The sequence below is a fragment of the Phaethon aethereus genome (assembly GCF_964289735.1).
Source record: "Phaethon aethereus genome assembly, chromosome: 28".
Lineage (NCBI taxonomy): Eukaryota > Metazoa > Chordata > Aves > Phaethontiformes > Phaethontidae > Phaethon > Phaethon aethereus.
In genome coordinates, this window is record NC_138604.1 from 3,491,553 (window position 1) to 3,516,980 (window position 25,428).

The following is a 25,428-nucleotide window of genomic DNA, read 5'->3' on the forward strand; positions in this document are numbered from 1 at the left end:
GCTGGGACATCCCCCGAGACGGCCCTCAAACAAGGCAGCTCTGGAGGATCAGGACGGGGTGTCACACTCAAGTGATCGTGAGCTGAACAGCAGCACCCCAGGGTGCAAAGGAGAGCTGTAGCAATATGTTTGCCCACGAGAAGTGTGAAGGAAGTAATTGAAGCTGTATTTTTCCAAAGTAAACACATTAAAGGATACAACTTAGAAGGATCCTCTTTATATCCTAATTTTTGCAACCTCCAAACTAATTACAGTTTTCGCTGCAAATTGTACCCTGGTGAAGCTGCTCAAGGCAAATGGGACTAATGGGAAGTTGTGTGGGTGTGCAGCAGGGTTTTGGAGGCCAGCGGTTGCTGTCCTCTGTAGCAAACAGGCTTACGCTGTGTGACCGGCATGTGCCATCACGCAGCGTATGATAAGCAGGAGGACGATCTACAACTCCAGTTAAGTACATTTTGCTTTTGTGAAAATCTCTGAATGAAAGAGGACAGTCTATTGGGAATTTTCAAGGATCTAAAAGTCATTTTGACAACATCATATTAACTGTATGCAGAGTACTTTGGGTGAAAACCCTAACTTTACTCTGCCTCAACTGTGTTAAGACTGTGCTGTCCATGTGAACTGACCAAGCTGAAACCAAAATTCTCACCAGCAGCACAGCAGCCACTTAAACACAAGGGATTGCACTGGAGTGTTTACTACACGTGTCCTTTTAATCCTTCACATATCTCAAAGTAAGCCCTACTAAAACCAAAGAGTTGGTTTGGGTGATGACAGTACTACATTGCTTTGACAAGGTATGATTGTTAGGGGCAGAAAAAGAACAAATGATTGCCAAGTTTCCCTATAAAACATGTGCCTGCAAGAATGAAAAAAAAAAAAACAAACCACAAGAAAGGACAATTTCTTCTAGAAGCTTCCAGGAAGACTAACAGGCACTCTTGCACAATCAGTGCCTGTCTTGGGGATTTTCAAAACCCTGATCTTATAATTAACCACTGCTGGCATTTGTTTTCCCCTGAAATAAATTTGAAAGGCTTCAAGGAAATAAGAGACGTGAAGATCTAGCTGATGCGATGAACAATTTTATTCGTGGTTAAAGCAGAACACAAGAGCAAACCAGGGTCAGGAAACAGGCACCTCTTTTCAAAATAAAGCACTTGACACTCCTCAGCCGTAACGCATACCAACCCGTGCACGTGACAAGGGAGCCAAGAGCGCTCTCGTGCCAGGGGAAGACTATCCAGGAATGACCTGGCTGAAGAAAAATAACTCAGACGAACTGGGCACTTCGCTTGCTGCCAAAAGGCACCGTGCGTTCTGCACATCTCATGGCTGAGCAAGTGCCCTGGGCTCTGCTCTGTGAATCATGCCCAGGGATTGCTTTGCGCTGAAAACACCACTGAAAACATGCCGTGTGTCTCTGCTCGCTGGTCTGCCTGATCCGAACCCTCGCAACGAGGCGGAGCTGCCGTAGCTCCTGTTAGCAGAAATCTAGACTCCAGCAATGAATGGGGACCCCCAGACCCAATTACCCTACGCTCATTTTTAATGGCTGCATAAAGAAGAGAGAGAAGAAGCCTTCACATGGCGCCTAGGCCAAGATATCGGAGGTGGAATCCCCACAAGGGAAGTGGATGTCATGGGCAAGGCAAGGCCCATTGGGTTCCTTTCCAAAATCCACCAGGAAGTTCTTGTTCACGGTCAGGCCTCCTTTCTCAGTGTCCACATCAATCTGCAGCATGACAGAGCCTTCCCTGCGAGGGGACAAGAGCGCAGCGATTACAGACAGGCAAACCACTGTCCTGCTTCGAGAGATTCTGGCCTTCACCCTCCTGATCCGTATTGAGGAAGAGGCTTTCTCCTTAATGTCTTGTCTTCTGCAGGGAGCACTGGGATGCCCACGACCAGTAGTGGCATCCACCAGTGCTCACGTTTTTCCCCTGAATTCTCAACGGACGCGAGTAAACCGCTAGGCACGATGTGACAGGCAAGCTGGAGCTTGCCTTTGTGTTGGATACCATCGTCTGCTTTGCCAAGTCAAAACACCTCTGGTGGATACACTGGGAGATGCTGTAGCAGAGATGTGGCCGGGCTTGCAGAGATCCATGTGTGGGCTCTGCAACACTCAACGTGCTCCCAAGCAAAACCCTGGCACTGCAGCTCCACACAGCCAGCAGCTGCCCCTTGCCCAGCCAGAGATCTTTGAGGGTCAACTGCACGTGAAAATCAGCACGAGGAAGCTGTGCGGATGATGGCCAGAAAACCTGTGCCCCCGCAGTCACAAACGCGTCCTTGTAGCCCCTCGGTGAGGCAACTTCCCCGCTTCTGACAGAGAGGCCATCCAAAAGCGGCCCCTTTCTCCCCAAACTTCTCTTACCTGACCATATTCGGGTAGAACTGCTTGTCCCACGTGCTGTAGAAGGAGTTGGTGACGTACAGCCTCTTGCCGTCCAAGCTGAGCTGCAGTTTACAAGGGCCGCCGTACACTCTCTTGCACTGAAGGCACAGCAGACAGCAGTGATGTTACTGGCTTCTTTCTTTCGGCAGCCAAGCACAAGCAGGAGCAGGGGAGGGGAGCAGCGCGCCTGCCTCCCCTCCTAGCTCACGCAAGCTACCGGGTGCTGCAGACACACGGGCACCTCGGTGGAGACCCACCCCAGACACCTCGGGCAGAGAACTAGCCGAGCAGACCCAAAGTCCAAAGAGGAGGTGGAACTCACCTTGATCACCAAGGGCTCCGGCTGGCACTTCAGCTCTTCGTCTCTACACACACACACAGGTCCACCTCTGAGGATGCTGCCTCCCACAAACACCTGTAAGCAAGGCAGAGGGAGACGTGTCGCCTCGGCACCCAACCACCACCAGATCCCGCTAAGGAGCCCAGCAGCGCAAGCCCTGCCCCTCCTGCCTTACCTGCCCCACCAGCCTGGGCTTGCAGGTTTTGGAGAGCTCGTACTGGCGGATGTCTCCGTGCAGCCAGTTGCTGAGATACAGGTACTTGTCATCCATGGAGATGACGAGGTCGACTGTGAAGGCTGGGGCACAGAAACAAAGAGCTCTAGAGAAGGCAGCACCGACAGAAACGGGCCTCGCGTCGCGCCCCAGCCCGCGTCTCTCCCTGCCATTCTCTATGCCCTGCCTCTGGCACAGGAGACCTGCCCAAGTGCACGGGGCTTCCTTCCACAGCCCCCCAAGCCCTCCAAAAAGCCTTCTCGCATGTTTACCCCGCAAGGCTTTGGGGGTCGGCGAGCCCCCTTTGCCAGGCTGCACAACACAACGCTCGGGGCACACGAACCTGGCATCTTGGGCATAATCCATCCCGTCACGTCCTTGGCCGGGATCCGAATCACCTCTTCTACTGCCCAGTTGTCTCTCTGTCCAAGAAACACAGGCACCGCGCCGTCAGCACTCCTGCCTGCTCAGGCAAGCACGCTCCCACGCTTGCACAGCCAGGCAAAGCTGCCTGAGGACGGCTACCACGGCAGCCAGCTTCTACGAGCCCACACAATTAAGGGCACATCGTGTGATACCAACAGCAAGGCTGGGCTTCATTGCTCAAAAGAACCCCCAGATGTCCACCCCAGCTGCTCACGATGGGCTCCCCTTACACTCGGTGGAAGAACAGACTCCTCTCAGTCCAGCGTACGTGGTGAGGCCAGGCTCTGGCTACCGCCCTCTCCACGCGCCTCCTCCTTGCTCTCGGCTACCCCACACTTCCTCTGTGCCTTTCTCCACCACCCTGTAGCTCACCGTGGCCGGGCTTCCCCGGCTGCCGGCACAGTACTTGCCTCGCACTTGTAGAAGCGGTAGACGATGCCACTCAGGGCACAGCTGACGTATCCCTCGGCGGCATCGGGGTTGTGCAGGAATTTAACGCTCAGGGGCAGAGAGTCCTCCCCCAGGTCAAAGCACTGGGTGAGGGTGCGGCAGGACAAGTTCCACACGTTCAGGCGGCGCCCAAAGACCCCTGAGGAAAAGGAAAACCAAGTCAGAAGAGGGGGGTTTCGCGCGGAGACTAATCCCTCCCCAGAATGCTCACAAGGGGGACAGCCGTGGCAGCAACTAGCCAGAATTAGCAGAGAAACTGCAGTGATTTCGCGAGCAGCGGCAGAAGACGGGGACCAGCCTGTCTTAAGGGCAGACGCTGCAGGTCCTCTAGCAGTGCCTGTGCCATGGGCTGTTGGGGCGGAAATCTGCCTCTCCCTCGGCTCCAGCTCTGACCTTTTCTCTGACTTCATCAACACCCTCCCTCCACCTCAGTGACTTCTGGCTCAGCACTTGCATCCGTATTCCCTCACCTTTCCTGAAGTCATCGGGATTAAATCCATATCCCGCATGTTTCATGACTAGTCCGGCCGAGCTGATCAGAACATTGTGGCGTGGCTGGTACCAGAAGTCATATCCAGTTGGAGGGGCCTCACAGTCATGTTCCCAGTTCCCCTTCAGCTCAAAGGTCTCTCCATCCAGAACAATAAATCCACCTGTGATACAAAAAGGGATGCACAACAAATCTCATATTCCACTTCCAAACCAGTCAGTTTGTTCATGGAGTTATTACAGGGCTAAGTACCTTTTCCATTGCCAGCTGCATCTCCCATGTTGGCAATCAGAATATCACCATTAGGCAGGCTGCGAGGTACATTGAGGTATCCCTTGTTGCACTTCCAGAAGACATCCACTGGCTCAATCATCTGAAAAAAGTTGACACACACACTTCAGCCTCCGGCTGCTCACCTCATTCCACACTCCCTGGCAGAGCCTTTGGCCATCGGAGGCTTCTGAAAATCTCTAACGCTTGCAAGAGCTTTCTCTCCAAGAACTTGCTAGGGCCTGCTCGCCTTGGAGAGGAGCACAGAGGCCTCGGAGCCCCACTTTACACAGATGAGAATGCAGCAACACGTAACTCCTAACAGCTTGTCTGTCCACCTCATTATTTGGGTGGGGGGCAGGCATGGGGGGTTGCATGAATTCCAGTTACTAGACACTCTCTGAACGAAACAGGTGCATAGAGAGGAATGCAATGATGATCAGAGCCTTCCTTGGTCTGAAAAGCAGAGAGCTGAGAGGGAAACCTGACCCAGCTCTCAAAAAATCAGGGTGGAAGAGAAGATGAAGAGAGAACCTTCTTCCCTGTATTATTCCAGAAGCACCAGTTCCCAACTCCTTCCCAGAAACTTGTCTTTGAATCACCTCAGGCATACCTTACAGAGCTTGGGAGCCCGGCACTGTGAACCCACATCCACCACGTAAATGCGGGAAGAAATCAAACAGGGAAGAATCAGCTTGTTCCTTTTCGTTGAGATATTGTCAAAGCAGGTGCAGCCAGCGCTCCACCCCGAGGAATGCAGCTCGTCTTTGAGGTTGGGCATGGGCAGGCGGTGGATCACCTAGGCAGTCAAGGTAGAGTTAGGCTTCACGCAGGGAGGCAGGGAGAAACGGGGACCCTAACGCTGGCAGGTACCGCTGTCTTGGTAGCCTCCATGTGACTGTAGCTGGGACTGCCTCTAGAGACTCAGGGAGAACACTGCTCCTTGCACTGGCCACTGCTCTTTGTTTAGCCTACTGTGTGCAGCTGGGAAGGGTGGAGATTCTTTCCAGAACTCCTCACCCCATGCCACTAAAATTCAGAAAATCATGCACAGGAAGAAATGATGATCATCATCTTGACAAAACTGGTGCATTGCTCTGTGAACTCCTCCTGAGACTGGAGTTCAACATGTGTTTAAAGCTCTCAGAAGCTTATTTTTGCTTTAAAGTGCATTTTCTTCTGAGGTGGTGTAGCAATGGACCGGTCGGGTCATAAATACACCCTCGACGTAGAGAACCCGTCCTTGCAGCCTGCGGAGACAGGTAAATGCCGATGCCCCATCGAGGATGGCAGCAGACAGGCTGCTGCGGTGCGTAACAGAACATCTCTGGAAGGGCAGCACAACAGAAACACGCCGAACTCCGCAAACGTGCTGGCTACCCTAAACCAGCTGCGTCACTAGAGGCCGTTTTCCACGCTGAGCAGCCCCTGACAGGGTGATTCAGAGCATGCGCTCAAAAGCTCACTCGCAGCACCGAGGTGCTCTGGAAGTGAGTTGGGAAGTGAGTCAGAGCCGGCTTGTCCCCAGGACACAGAGACAGAGAAGGTTCAACCAGAGCCAGGCACACGGAGGACAGAGGGAAGAGAGCGGGAACGGGAGATCCCTAGCAGACAACATCCCTATCTCATGCACAACGCCAGTGGAGAAGCAAGGAGCAGACTTGCCATGACAAAACTCATAAGGGGCTTCCCAGACAGGTCTTGGCAGGACATGAACAGGCAGGGAGCAAGAGTCAAGCCAGGGAGGACGAGAAAGGAAGATGCAGGAAGACAAGAAGGTGCAAGGCATAAACAGACAGCCTGCATGACAGAGTGGCTACCAAGCAATCTGCTTTTCCCTAGCAAAAATGAGTGAATGTCCTGAATCCCGGGCGCGACGAAGCACAGAGCCAGCAGCTAGTCATCAGCCCAATAAGAAACCAGTTGGCAAACAGGTACCTGGCAATAATATGGAGATCTGGGGTTGAGATCGATGGTGGCCAGGAAGTCAGGTTGGTCGATGCATGTTTCCCTGTAGGTACAGGTCACGTAGGCAACCTCCTCTCTAGGAGCTGGGCAGAGAGAAAGCTTGGGGTGAAACAGGCCATGAACCAGCCAGAAAGGAAAAGCAACGCTTCAACAGACTCTCAGATCGGACTGAACTTATTTTTCTGCATGCTACGACCTTCCTGCTTGGTCACTGACAACTGTCCAACCTCGCTTCCATTCCTGACCCAGAACAACAAAAGCGCATCGCCCTACAGTCACCGTTTTCTCCCTCTGGGGGAAGGGACTCAGCACAGAGAGATAACAAGCGGTGGCCTCCGCCAACACGGAGCTCTTTCCCAAATACCCGCCGTTCCAAGCCACGCTCAAGACGACTTGCCTTTCACAACGTCCGGGCAGGTGGGGTAGTCGTAGCACTGAACTCTGCATCTGTCTGATTTGGGAAGAAGAGAAGAATAAAATGAGAAACGTCCACGTCCTTGAAAGGGGCCTATGCAGAAGACTCTGTCCCACCCGACGGACCTTCTCCCGCCCCAGCTGTCACTGGGGACCGCTGTGAGCAGCACCCACCGCTGTTGCGGCGCTGACAAATCACACACCCAGGAGGGCAATCCTCCCTAAAGTGCCGCGGAGGACATCACGGACCAAACCACTGCGCAGCCCGCTTCTGCATCCTCTGAGCGCCGCTGAAGGGAGCGAGCTGCCACCGACAACTACCTCGCTATCGAAGGTCTAGCCTGGAAAATACGTCGGGTTTCTTGTCGCCCTGACGATTCCCCAGCAGAAGGGGAAGCTCCCCTCGGCATGGACGCTACAGCCACACGGAAGCAGCTTTTCAAGGCAAAGAGAAGCCCCGCAAGCAGATCGGTGGCCAGACAAAAGAAACCTTTGGTACCAGCCGGACAAACCGCCAAACTTCAGTCCCACCTCTCTCCTTCCTGCAGCGCTGCAGGGGAACAAACCTAGCAGTGCCCAGCCGGGACGCGGTTTCAAGGGGGGATGTCTGCAGCCTCCAGGCAGCGGCTGGAGCCAGATCCAGGAGGGGCTCCAAGGGCCTGGAGCTGCCGCGGGCTGCAGGGAGGCTGCAGAGTCTCTCTTACCCATGCTGAAGGCCTTCTGGTTCACTCTCCTCAAGAGCAGAGGTGCTGGAACTGGAGGTGCAGCTTGCTGTCTGCCTCACCGGAGTGGCTTGTGTTGTGCCAAGGCTGCTCCGAGGGGACCTTATATACAAGGCAATGGGGTGGGGGGACAAAGCAAGCTGCCAAGGGAGGAGCCATCGCTCCTAAGCGTTTGGGAGGTGCCAGACCAGCGCTGCGGCTTGTTTCCGCCTTGCTAACCACCAATCTTGAGGAAAAATCTGCTGGTCCATGCAGGTCTTTTCCTTAAACACAACCACCCGTATCTGATCCTGGGCCTCTGCTCATTTCCACCGGGACTTCTTCACGCGTCGGAGGCCTCCGTGCCCCAGCCGAGACACAAGGTAATTAAAGCCATCCCCCATCCCCAGGATCCTGCCACACAAATGTGCAGTGCCTGCAAATTCCACAGGAGGGATGAGAAGCCCAGCTAGATAATCGGCCCCACCAGCAGCCTCCTGGAAATTACACGGTTTGAACATACGGCGGCCACCAAAGGCACCTCTGCAACCTGGACCCTGACAGAAGGCACGTCTCTGTCTGAAGCCGAGCTGAAGGCATCGCCGGCTCCAGGCGCCCACTCCGAAAGCCAGCCCCAGAGGTGCCTCTGCCCATAAAGACGACTTTGGGAGCTCCGAAGGACTGCGCACCGGGATACAGCGCTCACTCCAACACTACCGACATCAGAAGAGACTCGAGTAACTGTCCACATCTCCCAAACAGCTACAACAGACATCAGGCTAGAAACGGCTGCCTCAGGAAATACAGTCTGTGTCCTTGTTGATGCGGCACTGACAAGGTCACGGCGTGCCCGCTGCCTCTCAGGTTTGCATCTCCATATGGGAACACAGGCAATCTGCGGAAAAGAGGAGCCTCAAGGATTCCAGGAATTCAGCGCAGCTGCTGCCTGAGCAGTAGCCATTTACCCCCCACACCTCAGTGAAGCTGAACGATGCCATGGAAAACTAGTGACAGAGATATCTCCATGTCTACCTGCTTGGACAAACTGCAGCAGTCAGGGACAGGACATGGCTGAGGGCTGCCGCCAGGTGAACCTTCTCGCCTTGCCCATCAGCCCACTGCACAGCTCCCGCCAAGGCCCCATGGCAGGCACCAGCACCACCAAGTGCCTGGCACCAGTGTGGTTAAAACGGGACTAAGCTGCCACAAAACACCCACGGGAACAGCAGAGATCTTTGTTAAAGGGAATCAGGTGTCGAACAGAAAAATTTTTGAAAGAAGGATCCCCTCCTGAGATCACCATGAGTCTGGCTGCCACCAGCTGCCACACTGCAGCAGGAAGAAAACACCAAGCGCTGTGGAACGTGAATGCGTATCATATCTGTGGAAGAACTCCTCAATCAGTGGGCAAATTACACGGGACAGGTAATTGCTCCACGCAGGAATGCAGCAACATCTGACAGCGCCATTAAAGAAGCCCTGGGGAGATCTCTATCAGAAGAGATAGCCTGTCTCACTAGGGCTGTAATTAATGGCTCTCTGGTTCCAGAACAGCACTTTAAACACGCAACAGGGGGACACAGGGGCAGCCTGGCCCCTGGCACCAGTTTCTCAAATAATCAGTGCGCTACCCAGAGGCAGGTGGGCCCAGCTTGCCAATTGCTTTGTTTCAGGCAGTACAAGATGAAAAAAACGTGGGTTTTATGCAGCCCTGTTCTCACTCCTTCCACAAAGAGTGGATATTTCAATTTCCAGGCTGGCAGGATGCACAGCCTAAACACATGCTCCCGGCAATGTGGAGCAGAGGATGCTGCCCAGTGAAGGACACTCAGGCCGGACAGGATGATGCAGCTGCAGCTCTGGTCCAGCAGTGAGAATTACAAGTCCAGCAGCTCAGACAGACAAAAGGCAGAGCAGAACTCAGCACACACTAGCATGATGAGCTTAGCTGGGGGCTGAAAGGCCAGCAGGGATCTTGGGGGAATGAGGGGCTGGCTGGCATTTCCTTAACATAATAGAAGGAAAGCCTCAGTCCAGGAGCCAGAGCTGGCTGTCCTCCTCAGAGCAACTCAAAACGGCCTTTCCCTCTGCTCTGCTTGAGCTGCACGGAGCTCACCATCGCTCCACCCTGCTGCTCAGGGCTGGGCAGAACTGCCCACCTTTCTCCCACCGAAGAGGAAGGAGAAGTTCAGGCATTGTACCTGACTTGCTGCCGTCCTTGTCTGCCCGGCAGGCAGGAGGCACGACCAGGCCCGAGGACGCGCGAGAAGCTCCCGCTCCGTCAGAGGCAATTTCAGGTGCTCAGCCGATGCCTCTCTGCATGCTTCCGCTGTCACGATGTGCATGGCTTACTGCACCTTCTTCTTGCACCCGCACACCTGCTAATTAAAAAGTTCATTAGTCCTCCACTCATTAACAAAGTTTGCTGGTCATCCTAGTTGGCTTTCTTTGGTGACGTCTTTGGCATCCCTCACAAAACCAAGCTGTGGGGTGTAGAGTTTTCTCATTAAAACTGATAGCAGGAAGGAGAAGAGCAGGCTCAGCAACACCAACCAGCAAGCAAGCGATGGTTAGCGGGGAGCACAATCAGTGTGGTCTGTGCTCGGCCCCAGGAAAGCTCCCTGTGGCAGGCTGAGGTGGGAAGCCATGACACGGAGAAGCAATCGGGGCCTTCACCGGACAGCCCACACCGAGGTGGCAGCTACTCCCCTCCTCCCGACCATCTCTCCAGCCCCGACAGGGAAGACCGTGCCTTAATTTTGATCCTGGGCAGGACGAGGTGATGCAATCTGGTGCAGGCTGGCACAGCACACTAAACGCGTCGGGAGGAGACCTCGCCGCACCAAGGACACCAAGGCTGCTCCCAACACCCCAGCAAGAACTCCCCCGACTGCACGAGCAGTCTCCAACCTTCCCCACTTCTCCAGGGGGGACGTCCTCTCGTTTGCTACCTCACCCTGCCATGAAACCCTGGAGGTGCCCAGGGTGGCTACGTGCTGCTCATCGTCTTGCAGTCCTAAATCCCCTTTCCTGTACTTTTCACCTGGCCTCCGTCCTCTCTGTACAGCCTTCTGCCACATCCAAACAGGTCAGCAAGGCACCACGCACCACGAGAGTCTGGAAAGACTTTAGTCAGCACCAGCGTCCCCGCAAAAGATGCCAGCAGAGGTACGCTGTCCTAGACCTGCCCAGGGTCCACATCTCCCAGGGGTTTCACTCTGTTCCAGCCCATTCCCCTCTCCAGGAGCACAAGGAAAATCACACCACCCAAGCCTTGAAGAAGTTGTGAAACACCGCTTTGCTGGCAAACTGTACATTCATGGCGCAAGCAAGCACAGAGCACAACCAGCTGCGCTCATCCCTTGCCAGGGCAGAGGGGAGAGCAGAGAGGGAGCAGGATGGTGAGGCTGCTGGCACACAACTGCTCCGCCAGCTGTGGATCCCCGGCGCAGCAGCAAGACGACGACGGCAGGCGGCACAGCTCGCTGCACGCCGGCGCTGGCTCGGCGCAAACGGCTCCGGGGCAGCAGAGGAGAAGAGCCCACCGAAGGCACGTGAGACAGACAGACGGAGCGCTCAGAGCTTTGGTGCAGGTAGGAACGCAAACAGCTGAAGGGCAGAGCACGCTTAAGACACAAGGCGACCGTGGCTGAAAGCAGGTGGACTACGCGAGCTGACACCCACCACCCTGGACCTCCGGATCACCCCACCGAGCAGAGACAAACCAAATGTCACAGGGCTACTGGGCTCACACGCGGCGCCCTTCGGCACATCGCTTCACAAACACCACCATGTCCAGGCTGCCAGGTTGGCTGGAGGGAACGTCAGCACAGCACGACGACACTTCTCCTCCCTCAGGGCCCCGCTCTGCCTTCTTGCCACTACTGTGCCAGCCGCCCCTTCCCCTCCACAGCGGGGGTCTGCTGTTGGAGCAGCAGCCACAGGGGAAGGGGCAGAAAGGTCTGGCCAGAAGCACGGCACCAGTGGGATCGCCCCTTCCCACTATAGCCCACAGCTACAACCGGACAAACCCATCCGCAACCTACATCCTTAGGTTGTGATTTCAGACACCGTGTAACGAGAAGTGACTTCAGGCCGCTGTGGAAGGGCCCTGCCACGCGCAGCCACAGGGAGAGGGACGGTGAGTCACTTTTTCGGCAGCGCGGCTTTCTGCCGGATCAGCTCCTGCAGCCGACTCCTCCCGCAACCGCACGATCGCTCCATCTGACACACGAGGAGTGGCAGCATCACGCAGCTGGGGAGGACGGACGAGCAGGACCTGCTGCTTCTCCTCTGACATGCCTCTGCCTAAAGACAGCCATCGGCCACTTTCCCTAAAAGCCCCGACGAGCACTGCAAATCAGGCTGCAAGCTTAGACCGCGTGAAAACAACAACGGCTGACTTTCCTCCACTGATGGAATGGAAATGCAAACCAGGAATACGTATGCCGAGCAGTTTACTAAACACTTCAGGTTCCACTCCAAGGACTCATTTCACACTTCTATGTAACAAGGCACTTTTAGACCCAAAAGTAGGAGATCAGTCTTTACCAGAGAAATAGAGATCTCAAGGAAGAAGACCAAAAATATAGTTTTTTTAAATGGAAACTCTCATCATGACTGCTTTAGTTTCACTTAAGCAGAAATTGCTCTCCATCCTCTAACTTTCCCAGCTAACAACTGGGAATATTATATATTATATTATATATTATATCTTGCTGTCCTCCTGCACTTGTTGAAAATACTATAGATAGACTCTCTTTCTGCTATAAACACATCTACTTGTCTTGGACATGACCTGCCAGCAGAAATATAAATTAATCTGCAACCTCAAAATAACAAAGAATGAGTGAAAACTAGGGAAGGGTTACTTATGCGGGAGTAGGCAAGGCAAGCTGCGCTGCGCCCTCCTGTGGCCATCTGGAAGATCATCTACTTTCTTCAATGCCAAAAACTGTAATGCTGATGCACTCGGAGGCAGTTTGGAAGTACCGTGGACTGCAGAAGGCTGGGACGTGTCCATTGGCTTCTTCACATTCTTACCTACTTCCCACGAGATCATGATTTCGGCAAACAGTATCAAACAGTGTGTGCAGCCCCAGAGTTTTGTGTGCTTGTGAGTAAGGATGGATTTTGGCCAGCAGGTGAAACCTCTACAATCCTACTGAATGAACATGCGAGTATCTTTTTTTGACCCAACACATATCTGGACTTACTTTGCATTCACCAGTTTGTTTTGTTTCACTGCATTTGTTTCTTCCACTTTGACAAGCATGAGAGAGACGATGGTCAGTCATCCGGGTAAGGTTTTACACCACCTTCAGGTTCTCCAAAAAGCAGGCATTTGGCTAATATCTGACATTCTAGGGTCCATTTCCAATGGCCTCTGATGATGGGTATTTACTGTGACGGCGTCCCCTCAGGAACTTCCTTAGAGCCAATGAAGGTGGTGTCACTACCATCAGGCGTGTCCACCGCAAAGCGCATCTTGCAATAAAGTAGACCCAGACATACCAAAAGCAGAATCTCTGCTACGGACATGGATCCCATAAGCATGGTGAGACCCAGTGGGTTTCCTCACAGAATCACGAGAAACTCTGCTCACAGCTTACCTTTTTCCGTACGTCTTCAAGCGAGTCCCACACTTTGCTCTTCTCTTCCACCTCTAAGCACCTTTTTGCATTTAACATTTGCCTTTTACAAGGAATAGAGGCAATCCGCACTTCGGTAGCTCTACACACCTGTATTCAGGGGTATTTCCAACTGGGATTTCAGGACTGGACCCAGAGTGGAGTGCTCACTGTAGCTGGAATGAGAGACCTCAGCCACCCTGCAGTACACTGATGGACTGAGAATAGGCCTGAGGGCCATCCTCACTAGCAAGTTTGTGATCTGTGGAAAAACACAACCTAAAATTGCTAGCAGAGGAAGAGAAACTCCTAGATGTACTTCTGTACTGCATGAAGACAGGCTGCAGTCTGCCCTCATGTGGAAGATCACACACCTTTTCCAATTTAAAACACTCAGTTGTATAGGAAATAGGTGCAAAAAAAAGGGGGGGGGGCACCAGTAGTATTGGCTGTAGCAAATGATTTCCTAAAATCAATGACTTTCCTGGACAAGATGAGATTGTTTAGACACTGAGCACTCACTGTATCCACTCAGCATGGACTATCAGCAGCGTTTACATGGGTTAGCAGTGTATACTCCATTCCTGAAACCAGTCCCTTCATAAGGAAAACAATGTGTCCTTGCGACAAGATGGGTTAAACATCACTCATTTCCAACAAGAAGCTGCCGAAAATGGGCTTTTACATCAGACACAGGTGGCTACAATGCCTTGGGATTTGGAAAGCTTTTGGGCTTTACAAGGTCCTAACAGAACTGCTTGTTGCAGGTTTTAAAGAGACCAAGTGGCAGCAGTCCAGCTGCCCTATGTTAAAAACACAAAACTGAACTCTCAAAGCCTGGCTCCAAATATTTTAGGCAAGACAGTAAGCAGCTACGTACAGAATGAAGTCTTGGTTATAAAGTAAGATCTGTCAGGTAGATGAGGATTTTGCTGTGGAAGCAAGTAAAAGTCATTCAAAAAACCCAGCCAAACGGCCCCAGCGGGAAGCTGAACACGCTGCTCCTCCGACATCGCTGATGTGATTCCAGCGTTACAGCTGGCAATGCTAAAGCTCAGCAGGAAGCAGCAGAGACTGGCAATGGACACAGGTGCAACAGATCTAGAGAGGAAGAGAAGGGAATCAAACCCAAGAAATGGCTTCAGGAAGATGCATCAGGAACCAGCAAGAGAAGAAAGGGTGGATTTGTGAGTGCTTGTCTGTTCAAGAAGTTGCAAGACACCTGAAAGACACCCGGAAGATGCCTGCTGCTAGAATCACCTGGCTTTGGCAAAGTGTACAGAAAAGTTTTTTGCCATTTTCTCCAGTCTTAGAAAATGAAAGAGAATCTTTGCTTGCCATAATGGGAACAAAGGTGGCTTCAGCGAAAACAAATTCCTCACCAAAGAACTTTTAGACAAATGACATTGTTACTTTCTGAAATGACCTGACATTCTATGTTTGAAATAGAAAATGCTGAAATGCTAAAAAGAAATGTGCAGCTCCGCCTGACTCGAAGAACAATTTTATTGTTGATTTTTTATAACATCAGTGCACAAATGTTAAAATATAACCCAGCTCCGCAAACATGCGGCTTCAGATTAGATACACATGATTCTTATGCTGTGTCAGCTGTAAAGCACCAATTACTTTATAAGCAAATTAAGCTTTGCAGGGACAGGACCCTCTTGCTCTGGGGCAATCTCATGGAAAGTCTCCTTCTTATGGAGTTATTTAGGAACAGCTTCTCCATCAACAAACAGTGGTAAGGCAAAGTGGCACCAGACAACACAAACAGTCCTTAAAAGACTTCTGACTTCGGTCTAGAAACCTACAGTCAATAAGTGATTACACAGGACCTTACAAGAGGGGAAGGAGTAGAGAAAATTGATGTATATCATGTTTTAGAGATTCACCTGGCTGCCTCAGAATGAGAAGAAAGTGGAGTTTCTGCGGCTCACCCTAATGGAAGTCTAAATTTAGACAGCGGACAAAGTTCCAGCTGAACTGATTCACCTATACAAAAGGGAAGTAGAGGGTAGGGAGGAGAGAGAGGGAGAAAGAGAAAAGAAGATAGAAAGAAAAAACCAAAACTGCTCCATACAACAATTACATCCAGATATCGGAGGTACAGTCTCCACCAGGGTAACGAATCTCATGAGCTAGGACAGGCCCATCAGGCTCCTTCCCGAAATCCACCAGGAAGTTTTTATTCACTTTCAATCCACCTCTTTCAGTATCCACATCAATCTGCAGCATAACAGAGCCTTCCCTGAAAAAGTGACAAGAAAACAGGTATTGGGAAAAGGATTCATATCTGTTGCTCTTCTCTTCCATATTTGGTCAGGATTTGTCTTCATTTAATATAAAATGGAGAGAATCCCAGATTTAAATTGGAGCTTAGCAGGTCTCAAAAGTGAGTTACATCGCCTCAGTGAAACCTGCAACCTCAAATTAGCCATGAATGAGTGAAAATTAATAGCTGTTGTTACTTATGAAGGAATAGGCCAGCTGCACTATGCCCTCCTGTGGCCATCTGGAAGATCATCACCTTTCCTTAATTCCAAAAAGCAGAAAGTCATGCTGATACACCCAAAGGCAGTTTGGAAGTACTACGGATTCTGGAAGCCTAGGTCACGTTCACTGGTTTCTTCCCATTCTCACCTACTTCCAAACAGATCACGATTTGAACAAATAGTGTGCGCAGACCCCAACTCCTGTGGGCCCGTTGCAGGAATGGATTCTGGCTAGTGGGTAAAGCACCTAGGTTGGTAGGCTGTGTATAAGAAGTTACTGGATTCAGCCTCCCTGCGTGGGAAGTCTGCTCTGCATACCAACATATAGGTAAATGCATATCACTATTTAAGAAAGAAATCTTGAACATGGGCTTGTACAGTCATCCTTGTTTACCAGAGTTTTCTTACTTGACAAGATCTGGGTAGAACTGCTTGTCCCATCCACTGTAGAGAGAGCTGGTGACATATAATCTCTTCCCATCCAAGCTAAGCTGAATCATCTGAGGTCCACCTGGCACCCTCTTCCCCTAAAATTATAATACAGAACAAGGTGCTCAAGACAAGCTGCCACGAGGTTGAACAAAAGAAATGCAAGAGCAAGGAGGAACAAAACAGCACGGCGGTTCTGCTACTCGGAGGACCATCCAGCACTCTGAAATCCTTTACACAGAAGCAACAAATCCCCTACTTTGGAGGGAGAACATTTTTCATTGGGAGTTTTGCTCCTTGCTAGCAGGGAGCCTGGAAGCCATTTCAGATGAGTTCCACTTAATTCACAGAACTAGTAATGTAAGAAAATAAGGGCTTGAAGGGATCAGGTTGCTGTACTTGGATGGAAGCATCAAAAATCAAGCGAGAGGTGGGTGACATAACACAGTTGGAAATGAGAACATGTCTATACTGGAGCTAGGTCACAATCTGTACTATGAAGAAAAGGAGTATGTGGAACTTCCTGAAACTGCCTTCAGTGGCCAACAGCTCTTGGTCATGACTGTATTCAGTTCTTGCATATCCCATGAGACTTTCCATAGGTAGCTGCCTTGACAGTAATAATATTAATGCACATTGATAATGACCAGAGACAATGAATGCTCTTTCATTTCTCTATCATGATGCCAGGTGCCATCAAACTCTTCACATACACAAGGAACACTGCAGAACGCTACATGAGCTGGTTCAGTGCTTCAACCATCGGTTGCTGAAAGATTATCAGAAGCAATGATGGCAGTGTGATGAATGCACACTGCATTAGCTTTAAATTAGCTGGCTAACAACAGCAGGGAAGATATAACTACACAGGCTTCAGTACAGTCAAACAGCTTGTCCAGTTCCGCCAGGGACCCGGAACACTTACCAGGATTTACTAGCTCCAGTCCATGCTGAAATGTGATACCTGCCCAGGCTGTAAGCCAAGATACAAACTAGCTCAGATACGGCTTTATAGGTTGTACCTTTGACTGAGGTAGAGAAATTTCAAAATAGATTACACTTAGCAGAGCACTGACAACGTGCCTGTTAGGAAAACTTACTTTGATCACAAACGGCTCTGGCTGACACTGCAGTTCCTTGTCTTCCACTACAGTTACAGGCCCACCTTTTGTGATACTGCCTCCCAGGAACACCTGTAACCAAGGGAATGTGTGAGAACAGGCTTCGGCTACCAGACACACGAAAGCATGAAAGTCATTTTCTCCTTTTAAAAAAGACGACAACTGTACTGCCCTCGTATACAACAACTTTTCTGATGCTGGCTTACCTGTCCCACCAGCTTGGGCCTGCGAGTGTTGGAGATGTCGTACTGGCGGATGTCTCCGTGCAGCCAGTTGCTGAAGTACAGGAACCTGTCGTCCAGCGAGATGAGGATATCAGTAATAAGACCTTCAAGAAAATATTCAGTAGCAAAGTCAGGGAACAGACAGGACCAGCAACAAACAAGCCCACAAGCCTATTAGCTTTCAAAATTCTAGTCACAGCAGCCTCGGAAAAATAAACTGAACAATAAGCTGAACAAACACAAACATCCCTGGAAACCCAGTGTCTACTCAAAGGCGGATCAGGCTCTACCAGCATTCTCAGGTCCAGTCCTGAACACCGTGAGCTCATGCTGAAAGACCGAAACTCCAAGTATTTCTCTAGAGAAACTGACCTCAAGCACTGAGCAGCGTGGGAGCAGAGGTCTGACAATCTCCTACTTGGTGGCTCATAAGCAAGGCTGATTTGGTTACATCAAGTGTTACACAAAGAACCCAAACAGAAATTTAGTATTTTACAAGGGAAGTGTTAGTCGTTTAAGGATAAGATTTTGCAAAAAGCTACACTGTACCAGGGAACTGAAGAGGACAACACCCCATTTCTTTTCCAAGCATGCTCACACTAACCAGGCATGTCAGGGAGAAGCCATCCTTGCACCTTCTTGCTGGGTACTTCAATCACCTTCTCTGCTGCCCAGTCTCCTTTCTGCAGAAGGCACAGGAGAGAACACAGCATTATTATTGCCTTGATGTTAGCTGAGAGGGCTCAGCTATGCACGACAGAGGGAGGAGGAGCAAACAGTGCTATTTATTTAACAGGTCCTGCACAGAGCAAACAGTGCTATTTATTTAACAGGTCCTGCACAGAGGTGATATGCGCACCACAAGTAAGTTTTACCAAGGGGCGAGGACGGTACCTATACCGCCAGTGAGAGTGTTAACGATTATACTATGCAACAACACCTCACATATTGCTGTAAGAGTAGCAGAACTAAAGGCTGCTGATCTCCTACTTTGGTGTCCTGTCTCCAGCTCGCCCTTCACAATGGCAATAGCTCTACTCCCCTCTCTGTGACCCCATAGTTTTCCCTCCCTACTCTACCTTCAGGTCTTCCCTTGTACTTCCAAATGCTGGCTGAGCAGCAGGCAGCACACATCAACACTGGTGACAAGTTTCACATGTTCCGATTAGCTGGCCAGTCAATAACATGTTTGCTGACCAGCTTGCAGGCCAGGAAGCAAGCCGCTGAGCTAATGCTGCAGCCCTTTCCTCAGTGCCAGTGTTCATTAGATCGTCTCATGTTCGAGTGATCACCAATGTTCCTATCATTGGCAAGACCTTCCCCTCTTTGAGGCTTTCACAATTCATTAATTTTGGTTAAATCGATCAACAAGTTGTGGAGGGCAGGAGCGTTGGAAGTGGGACTGACAGACCAGCGCTATGACCTCCTAAGCTCTGCTTCCTTTCAGGATCAGGCTGCTGAACATTCAGATACAGAGATACTCAAAATGCCCACCAGCTGCAATTGCTCAAAGATGAGGGACTAGACGGTAGCTTCAGAAAGCCACAGCTTGTATGCACGTGGGTTTGCTCTCTGACACTGTTATAGCTTGGCTAGAATGAGACTGGAATTAGCAGCCCTATTTTTTAAATCAGAATTCTACTATTTCCCAAGTGATTGGTGGATTTCTGAAACAACCAGGATTGAGCTTCTATGTTTGCCATAGCTTTCACTCTTACCTCTGTCTTGTAGAACCGATGCACGGCAGCACTCAGAGCACACCCCACAAACCCTTCTGCAGCATCCGGATTGTGGAGGAATCGAATTTCCAAAGGTATGGAGCCCTTCCCCAAGTCAATCGCCTGAATGTAGGTGTGGGTGCTCCAGTCCCACACATTAATGCAGCGGCCATAATGTCCTAATGGATCAGGTCAGACAAAAGTAAGTACAGAAGATACTAGCTTAACAAAGAATCACTTTTACTGTTGAGAGTTTAAACAAACGCTGCCTCACCTCTCTCTATATCAGCCGGGTTAAACCCAGCTGCCAAGACTTTTGGCACTCCCCATTCGGTGCTCATCAGGACATTGTGTCGTGGCTGATACCAGAAGTCATAACTCAGGGGGGGTACCTTTTCCCCATTATCCCAATTTCCTTTAAATTCAAAGGTCTCTCCGTCCAGCAAAATAAAGCCACCTGATATAAAAAACGAAGAAAATTGTTTGAAGACATTCACAGCTTTAAATAAGATAAATAATATATTAATATTTAAATGTCTGTTTTCTAAATATGCTGTAAAATGCAACTCTATGCTTAAAGGAAATTTTTGTGATTCTGTTGGTATGACTCTTGTGGACCAAAGGAAATGAAAGCTGGATTTTTAAAGAACTTCATCATATTGTAATGAATTTTTTAAGCTCCAGTTGGCTCTATTTCCACCCGAGTCATTCCAATAAATCACTTAGCCTCCTAGAGTACATTTCAATTAAGAGATATCTTAGAAAGGATCCTGGAGGAGACACCTGTTTTTCTTTCCTTGCCACCAAGTACCCTTGAATTATGTACCTAATATATATCTATTCAAGGACGTGTTTGCCCATGATCCGGAAGAAAAAAACCCTATGAAAAGCAGCAGGGTTCGCTGCTTACCATCTGAAATATATTTCTCCTAATAGCTAGTATTTCTCTTTAGATGTCAGATGTTTTACATCTGAATAGGTTAACAAAATCTATACGCAAGTATCCCTCAAAAGTTTTAAACAGGAAATGCAATCTAGACTAGCTTGAAAGGCTTAATTGTCATTAGACAATGAGACAAAGAGGATTTAGTTTGGCAACAGAATCTTTCAAGCCCAAGTCACAAACACTGAGCTGACACAGATTATGTTCAAAGCAATTCTTCCTTGCTTTATGCTGAAGGGGCCCCAGTGAGGTGTTAATGGGTTTCTTGCTCATATTATAGCCACAGGAGTTGGTCTTCTTTAGTCATATATTTGAAAGACAGAGACATGGAAGCTGAACTCATGCACAGTCCAAGAGAGGTTCCTCCACATCAGGTCTGAATCGCTGTGGTAGAGCAATGCCCATACAGCTTACCCGGTAACTGAGGTATTTATTCTAGTTACGTAAACAACCGCTGGAACGGCTATGTGCACAAAAGGACTGCAAGCTCTTAATGCTGCCAGCTTTGGAGTATGACACTTCTATACCACAAATACTTTTCTAGAGTAATGAAGGGGATTAATACCTTTCCCATTGCCAGAAGGGTCTCCCAAACAGCTGATTAAGATGTCACCACTGCCCAGACAGTGAGAGGTGTGAGGATTAGCCACGTTACCCTTCCAGAACAAGTCCACTGGCTCAACAATCTGAAACGAGTACACACATAGTCATAGTCACCTTCTCCGAGATCACTACAGAATACCAGTTCCGCCTCTAAGAGTTCAAGTTGCAACGAGTGAGGAAGGAGTGGGAATGGTGTATGTGTGAGGCGGATTGTTTCTTACAGTACTTTGTTTTTTTGAGTACCTGCCACCTCCCGCTTTCTGCCCTGCCCAGTAATACAGTGCCATCCATGACATTTATCTGTTCTTCTCAAAAATATAAACAGCAAGAATTGAATGGTTAGAATCAGTCTAAGTCCAGCATCAGTGAGGCACTGACGTCTGTGTTCATTTTAATTAGTATTAATGGCAGAAACACCACTTGTGTGCATTCAGACATCAGCTCTCACTGGAGTACTAGCAGTTCAGAGGGGAAAAAAAAAATCTTTGAGACTTGCCAGAGACTCAGTCTGAAACAAAATTCACTGTACAAGAAGAGACCTTTGGGGGTTTTATTCCACTGCATTAATAGTTAAAGGCTGGCAAGGTTCTAAAGAACTCAAAACTGAAAGACAAGAAGGGAAGTATTTGCAGGCAGGTGGAGTGGGACAGAAGACCACTTAAAAGTTTCCTTACATTCCACGTTATAACCTGTACTCAAAACATGGTTTTGATCACTAAATGTGTCTCTGCCAAACCTGGAACTTTGTACTGAAGTTTCACACATTGCTGTAGGATTCATCTGACCAAGTACAGCCACTGGCGATGTATATATTTACATCTAAGCTAATCCTCTGTGCTTTTATATAGTCAGTGAAAAGAAATAAACACTCTTTGTGTTTGACAATTCTTTTACTCTAAAACAGTTTTCTAAACTAGGTTAGACAAATCTGACTCCAGCAATGCCGATTTTTTTTCATCGACTGTAAAGAGAATCTAAGCAGTTAGACATGGAAAAGTGTAAGTCTGTATCTGAATCTGTATCTCTGCCAGTATCTGTATCTCTGCCAAATGAATACTATTGCTGTAGAAGTTTTGTTCTGGGAAAATTTCAACTGTTTTCACAAACCAAGATTTTAAAAAAATGTTCATTTCCCCGTATTGAAACATTTTCTTATTTTTTTCTTTTAAAAAACTCTACATATCACATGTTTAGGAACCAAAGATTACAAATCAAGGAGGAGGAGTCCTTTACAGATGAGAACTGGTTTTGCTCAGTGAAAATCCAATCAAATTTGAACTCACCTCTGAAAAATATACAATCTACATACGCTCAGCTGAATGTGTCAGGTAGGAGTTTGTCTCACGGTCTTGTAGTCAGAAACAGTAATACAGTTTGCAAGTACTTCAACTGAAATTCATATTGCAGAGGCAGGTTGAGTTCTGGAACTTCCTAATTTTTGAGTATGTGACACCACATTTACTCGTATTTTTTTAGTGAAATATTTTTTGTGTAGTTTGTCAATAAATTGTAGGCATTTCAAAACTCCCATAAGTTCCTAACATTTGACAAAAGCTTCCATAACTGTTCTGAATCTCCTATTCTAATCTGAAGTTGGAATCCATAAAATCACTGTCTCTTGGTCAAAACATAATAAATAAAAACCCAGCTTAAAGTCATCTAAATATACCTTATGGATTCTAGGGGCTCGCAAGTCTGTTCCCACATCCACCACATAAATTCGAGACGAGATCAGACTTGGTAGAACCAAACGATTTCTTCTCTTTGTGGCATCCCCAAAGCAGCTGCTACAGGCATTCCACCCTGAATGATGGAGCTCATCCTTAAGATTCGGCATGGGCAGGCGATGGATCACCTACAAAGTCAAGAGCCAGACTTAAGATTCAGTCTGGTACAGTTTTTCCCCTAGGCAAAGAAACGGGTCCTTATGTCAAAGCATAAATTAATAAAGAGCAGAAGGAAACCACTATTTGTTATTCAGGAAGCAGATTCAGCCCAAGATATGCCGAGCTGAAGCTGTAAAGTGGGAGAAGAAAGTTGGACATCAAGATTGCATAGTATTTGTTAAATGTTGCACATTATTAAGTTAATCCAAATCTTTAAAAGACTATCTCATTAAGGAGACATGCAATAATGATATGAAAAAAACATCACTTGTCCATGTGCTGCAAGTCTCTGCCTTTACAAGATTCACCTGATTACAACTGGCCCTGACTGTAGCAAACTGACATGTTCATTTTCACTCTTGATTCTGATTTTTACTTTTCCACTGTGTAACTAAAAAAAGTTGAAAGATTACAGCTAAGTTTTGCCAAAATTTTGTTTCCTCCACTCCTCCGCAATAAAACTCTAAGCAGTAGCCATAAAGAAAAAAGAACAAGTTATAAAAATCTTTGTTGTCAAACCAGATATGCTGCTCCTTAAACACACGGAGATCCAAGTCCAAAGAATCTTCAGCAATTTGAGTCATACAAGCACTGCATGTTTACATGCAGTTTCGTGTACGCTACTCGCAGTAACAAACTGAGCAGCTTAGGGACAGTCTTACCAATATTTTGGATCTAGTATATTGGTAGCTATTTACCCACAGCTTTCCATTTATGAAGTAAATGGATTAGATTCATAATGCTTAATGCATAGAACTTCCCAAGATATCAGATATCCTACATTATAAACTCTGTCTATACTACTAACAGCCCCCGAGGAAATATCACCTTCTAGAGCTTAATACTGATGCTCAGTATAAATCAGTAAGAGTGTTACAAAAAGAACTATTAAAATACTAAGCACAAAAATGCTCTGAAAGGGTCTTGGACTAACAAGGTAAAGTTAGCTTTGAGTAACCTAGTAAGAAAAACAGCGGAGGATTCAATTGGTGCTCAACACAAATATCTACTTGAAAATGATTACGTGAACCCAAACATTCACCGCTCTAGAAAATGGAGCACTGGAGCCATTCTACACACAGGTACCTGACAATAGTGTGGAGATTTGGGGTCAACATCCACAGTGGCCAGGTAGTCAGGTTTCTCAATCCCAGTGTTTCTGTAGATACAAGGCAGGTACACGATCTCCTCTCGGGGACCTTTCAAGGCAGAAGTCTTATTTAATGTGTCAAAAGGAACCATTTTTACAAAAAGCTTTGGTCAACTTCAAGAGAATCTTCTCTGGATTTAATCTTCCTGCCTGTAAACCGTATTTTTCCTAGGAAGCTGAAGCTCAATATTTCCATTTTATGGAGAAACACTAACAGTATATAGTTTGAGCAGCCAGAAATCACCAGGAGAAAGTGCTGAAAGAAATTCAGCTGTGGGGCCCTTCCGCTCCCTTGCCCTCCTAAGAGTAAGAGGTCCTGAGCATGCAATTATTTTCCTGAAAAAGGACAGTACTGGAGACCACCTTCCCATCTGCAAAGCCATGTCAAGGTTCTGCTTTCCCCAGTGTGCTGGTTCCAGCTGGGATAGAGTTAATGTTCTTCATAGTAGCTGGTACATGGCGATGGGTTGGAGTTGTGCTGAAAACAGTGTTGACAGCACAGGCATGTTTTCATTATTGCTGAGCAGTGCTTACATGCAGTCAAGGCCTTTGCTGCTTCTCGCCCCACCCCACCAGCAAGGAGGCTGCGGGTGCAGGGGAAGCTGGGAGGGGGCACAGCCAGCACAGAAATCCCCAACTTTCCAAAGGGATATTCCACACCATACGACGTCATGCTCAGCATATAAAGTTGGGGAAGAAAGGGGAAGGGGGGACGTTCGGCATGATGGCGTTTGTGTTCCCAAGTCACGGCTATGCGTGATGGGGCGCTGCTTTCCTGGGGATGGCTGAACACCTGCCTGCCAATGGGAAGCGGTGAATGAATTCCTTCTTTTGCTTCGCTTGCGCGCGCAGCTTTTGCTTTCCCTGTTAAACTGTCTTTATCCCAACCCATGAGTGTTCTGCCTTTTACCCTTCTGACTCTCCTCCCCATCCCATTGTGGGGGGAATGAGCAAGTGTCTCTGTGGGGATTAGTTGCTGGCTGGGGCTAAACCACGACAGAAGAACAGAACATAACTTTTGCACAGCTACAAGTGGATGAGAAGCTTGCTGTTAAACTGTGTCACACAGAATACCCTACAGTCCTTTCTCCTATTTTCCCCTCCTGCCCTAGACAGTCACTTGTTTTATGAGGGTCTGAGGGCAGTCTGTAAAGGTCCCCATCCAAAACCACCACGGAAACGGGGTTTTTTTTGGTTAAACTCTTGCCCTCATATTCTTAAAGCAAAGCTCTATTTTCAGCATAGAAAAACAGAACAGTTTGTTGAGTGTTAGCATCCTATAGCCATGCATACATCTAAACCCAGACCCACTTTGTTTCAGTGCTATGATTTGGTGAACTCGTGGCAATGGAGCTGGCAAGCTTTGCCCAGAGTCGGGTGCAAAATGAAATCAAACCTCTTCTGATATTTAAAGTCTCCTTGGCCTTGCTAATAAATGAGCCACTCCGGAAGCCAGCTACCTTGTCTTCACCTAATTTAAAAACAATTCCTTTACTGATGGCCTGGATTTAGAAAAGATGTTACAGTACTTGCCTTTCATGGCATCCAGAGGAGT

The 25,428-nt window shown here is 48.6% G+C and overlaps 1 protein-coding gene across 1 annotated transcript; it reads right to left on the reverse strand.

The window, feature by feature from the left end:
- Positions 1 to 1,594: 1,594 nt before the first annotated feature.
- LOC309414281 (uncharacterized protein) lies at positions 1,595 to 25,428 on the reverse strand (the record flags this gene model as incomplete). Its single annotated transcript, XM_082011581.1, has 23 exons — positions 25,398 to 25,428; positions 23,810 to 23,922; positions 22,507 to 22,692; positions 20,800 to 20,920; positions 19,566 to 19,748; positions 19,292 to 19,470; positions 18,178 to 18,256; positions 17,556 to 17,677; positions 17,329 to 17,421; positions 16,208 to 16,326; positions 15,397 to 15,555; positions 14,341 to 14,405; positions 6,957 to 7,010; positions 6,530 to 6,642; positions 5,205 to 5,390; positions 4,574 to 4,694; positions 4,225 to 4,484; positions 3,783 to 4,037; positions 3,299 to 3,377; positions 2,917 to 3,038; positions 2,724 to 2,816; positions 2,381 to 2,499; positions 1,595 to 1,757 (listed from the first exon to the last, which is right to left on the reverse strand). The coding sequence occupies exons 1-23, from the start codon at positions 25,411 to 25,413 to the stop codon at positions 1,595 to 1,597; spliced, it is 3,000 nt and encodes a 999-aa protein (XP_081867707.1). The 5' UTR covers positions 25,414 to 25,428.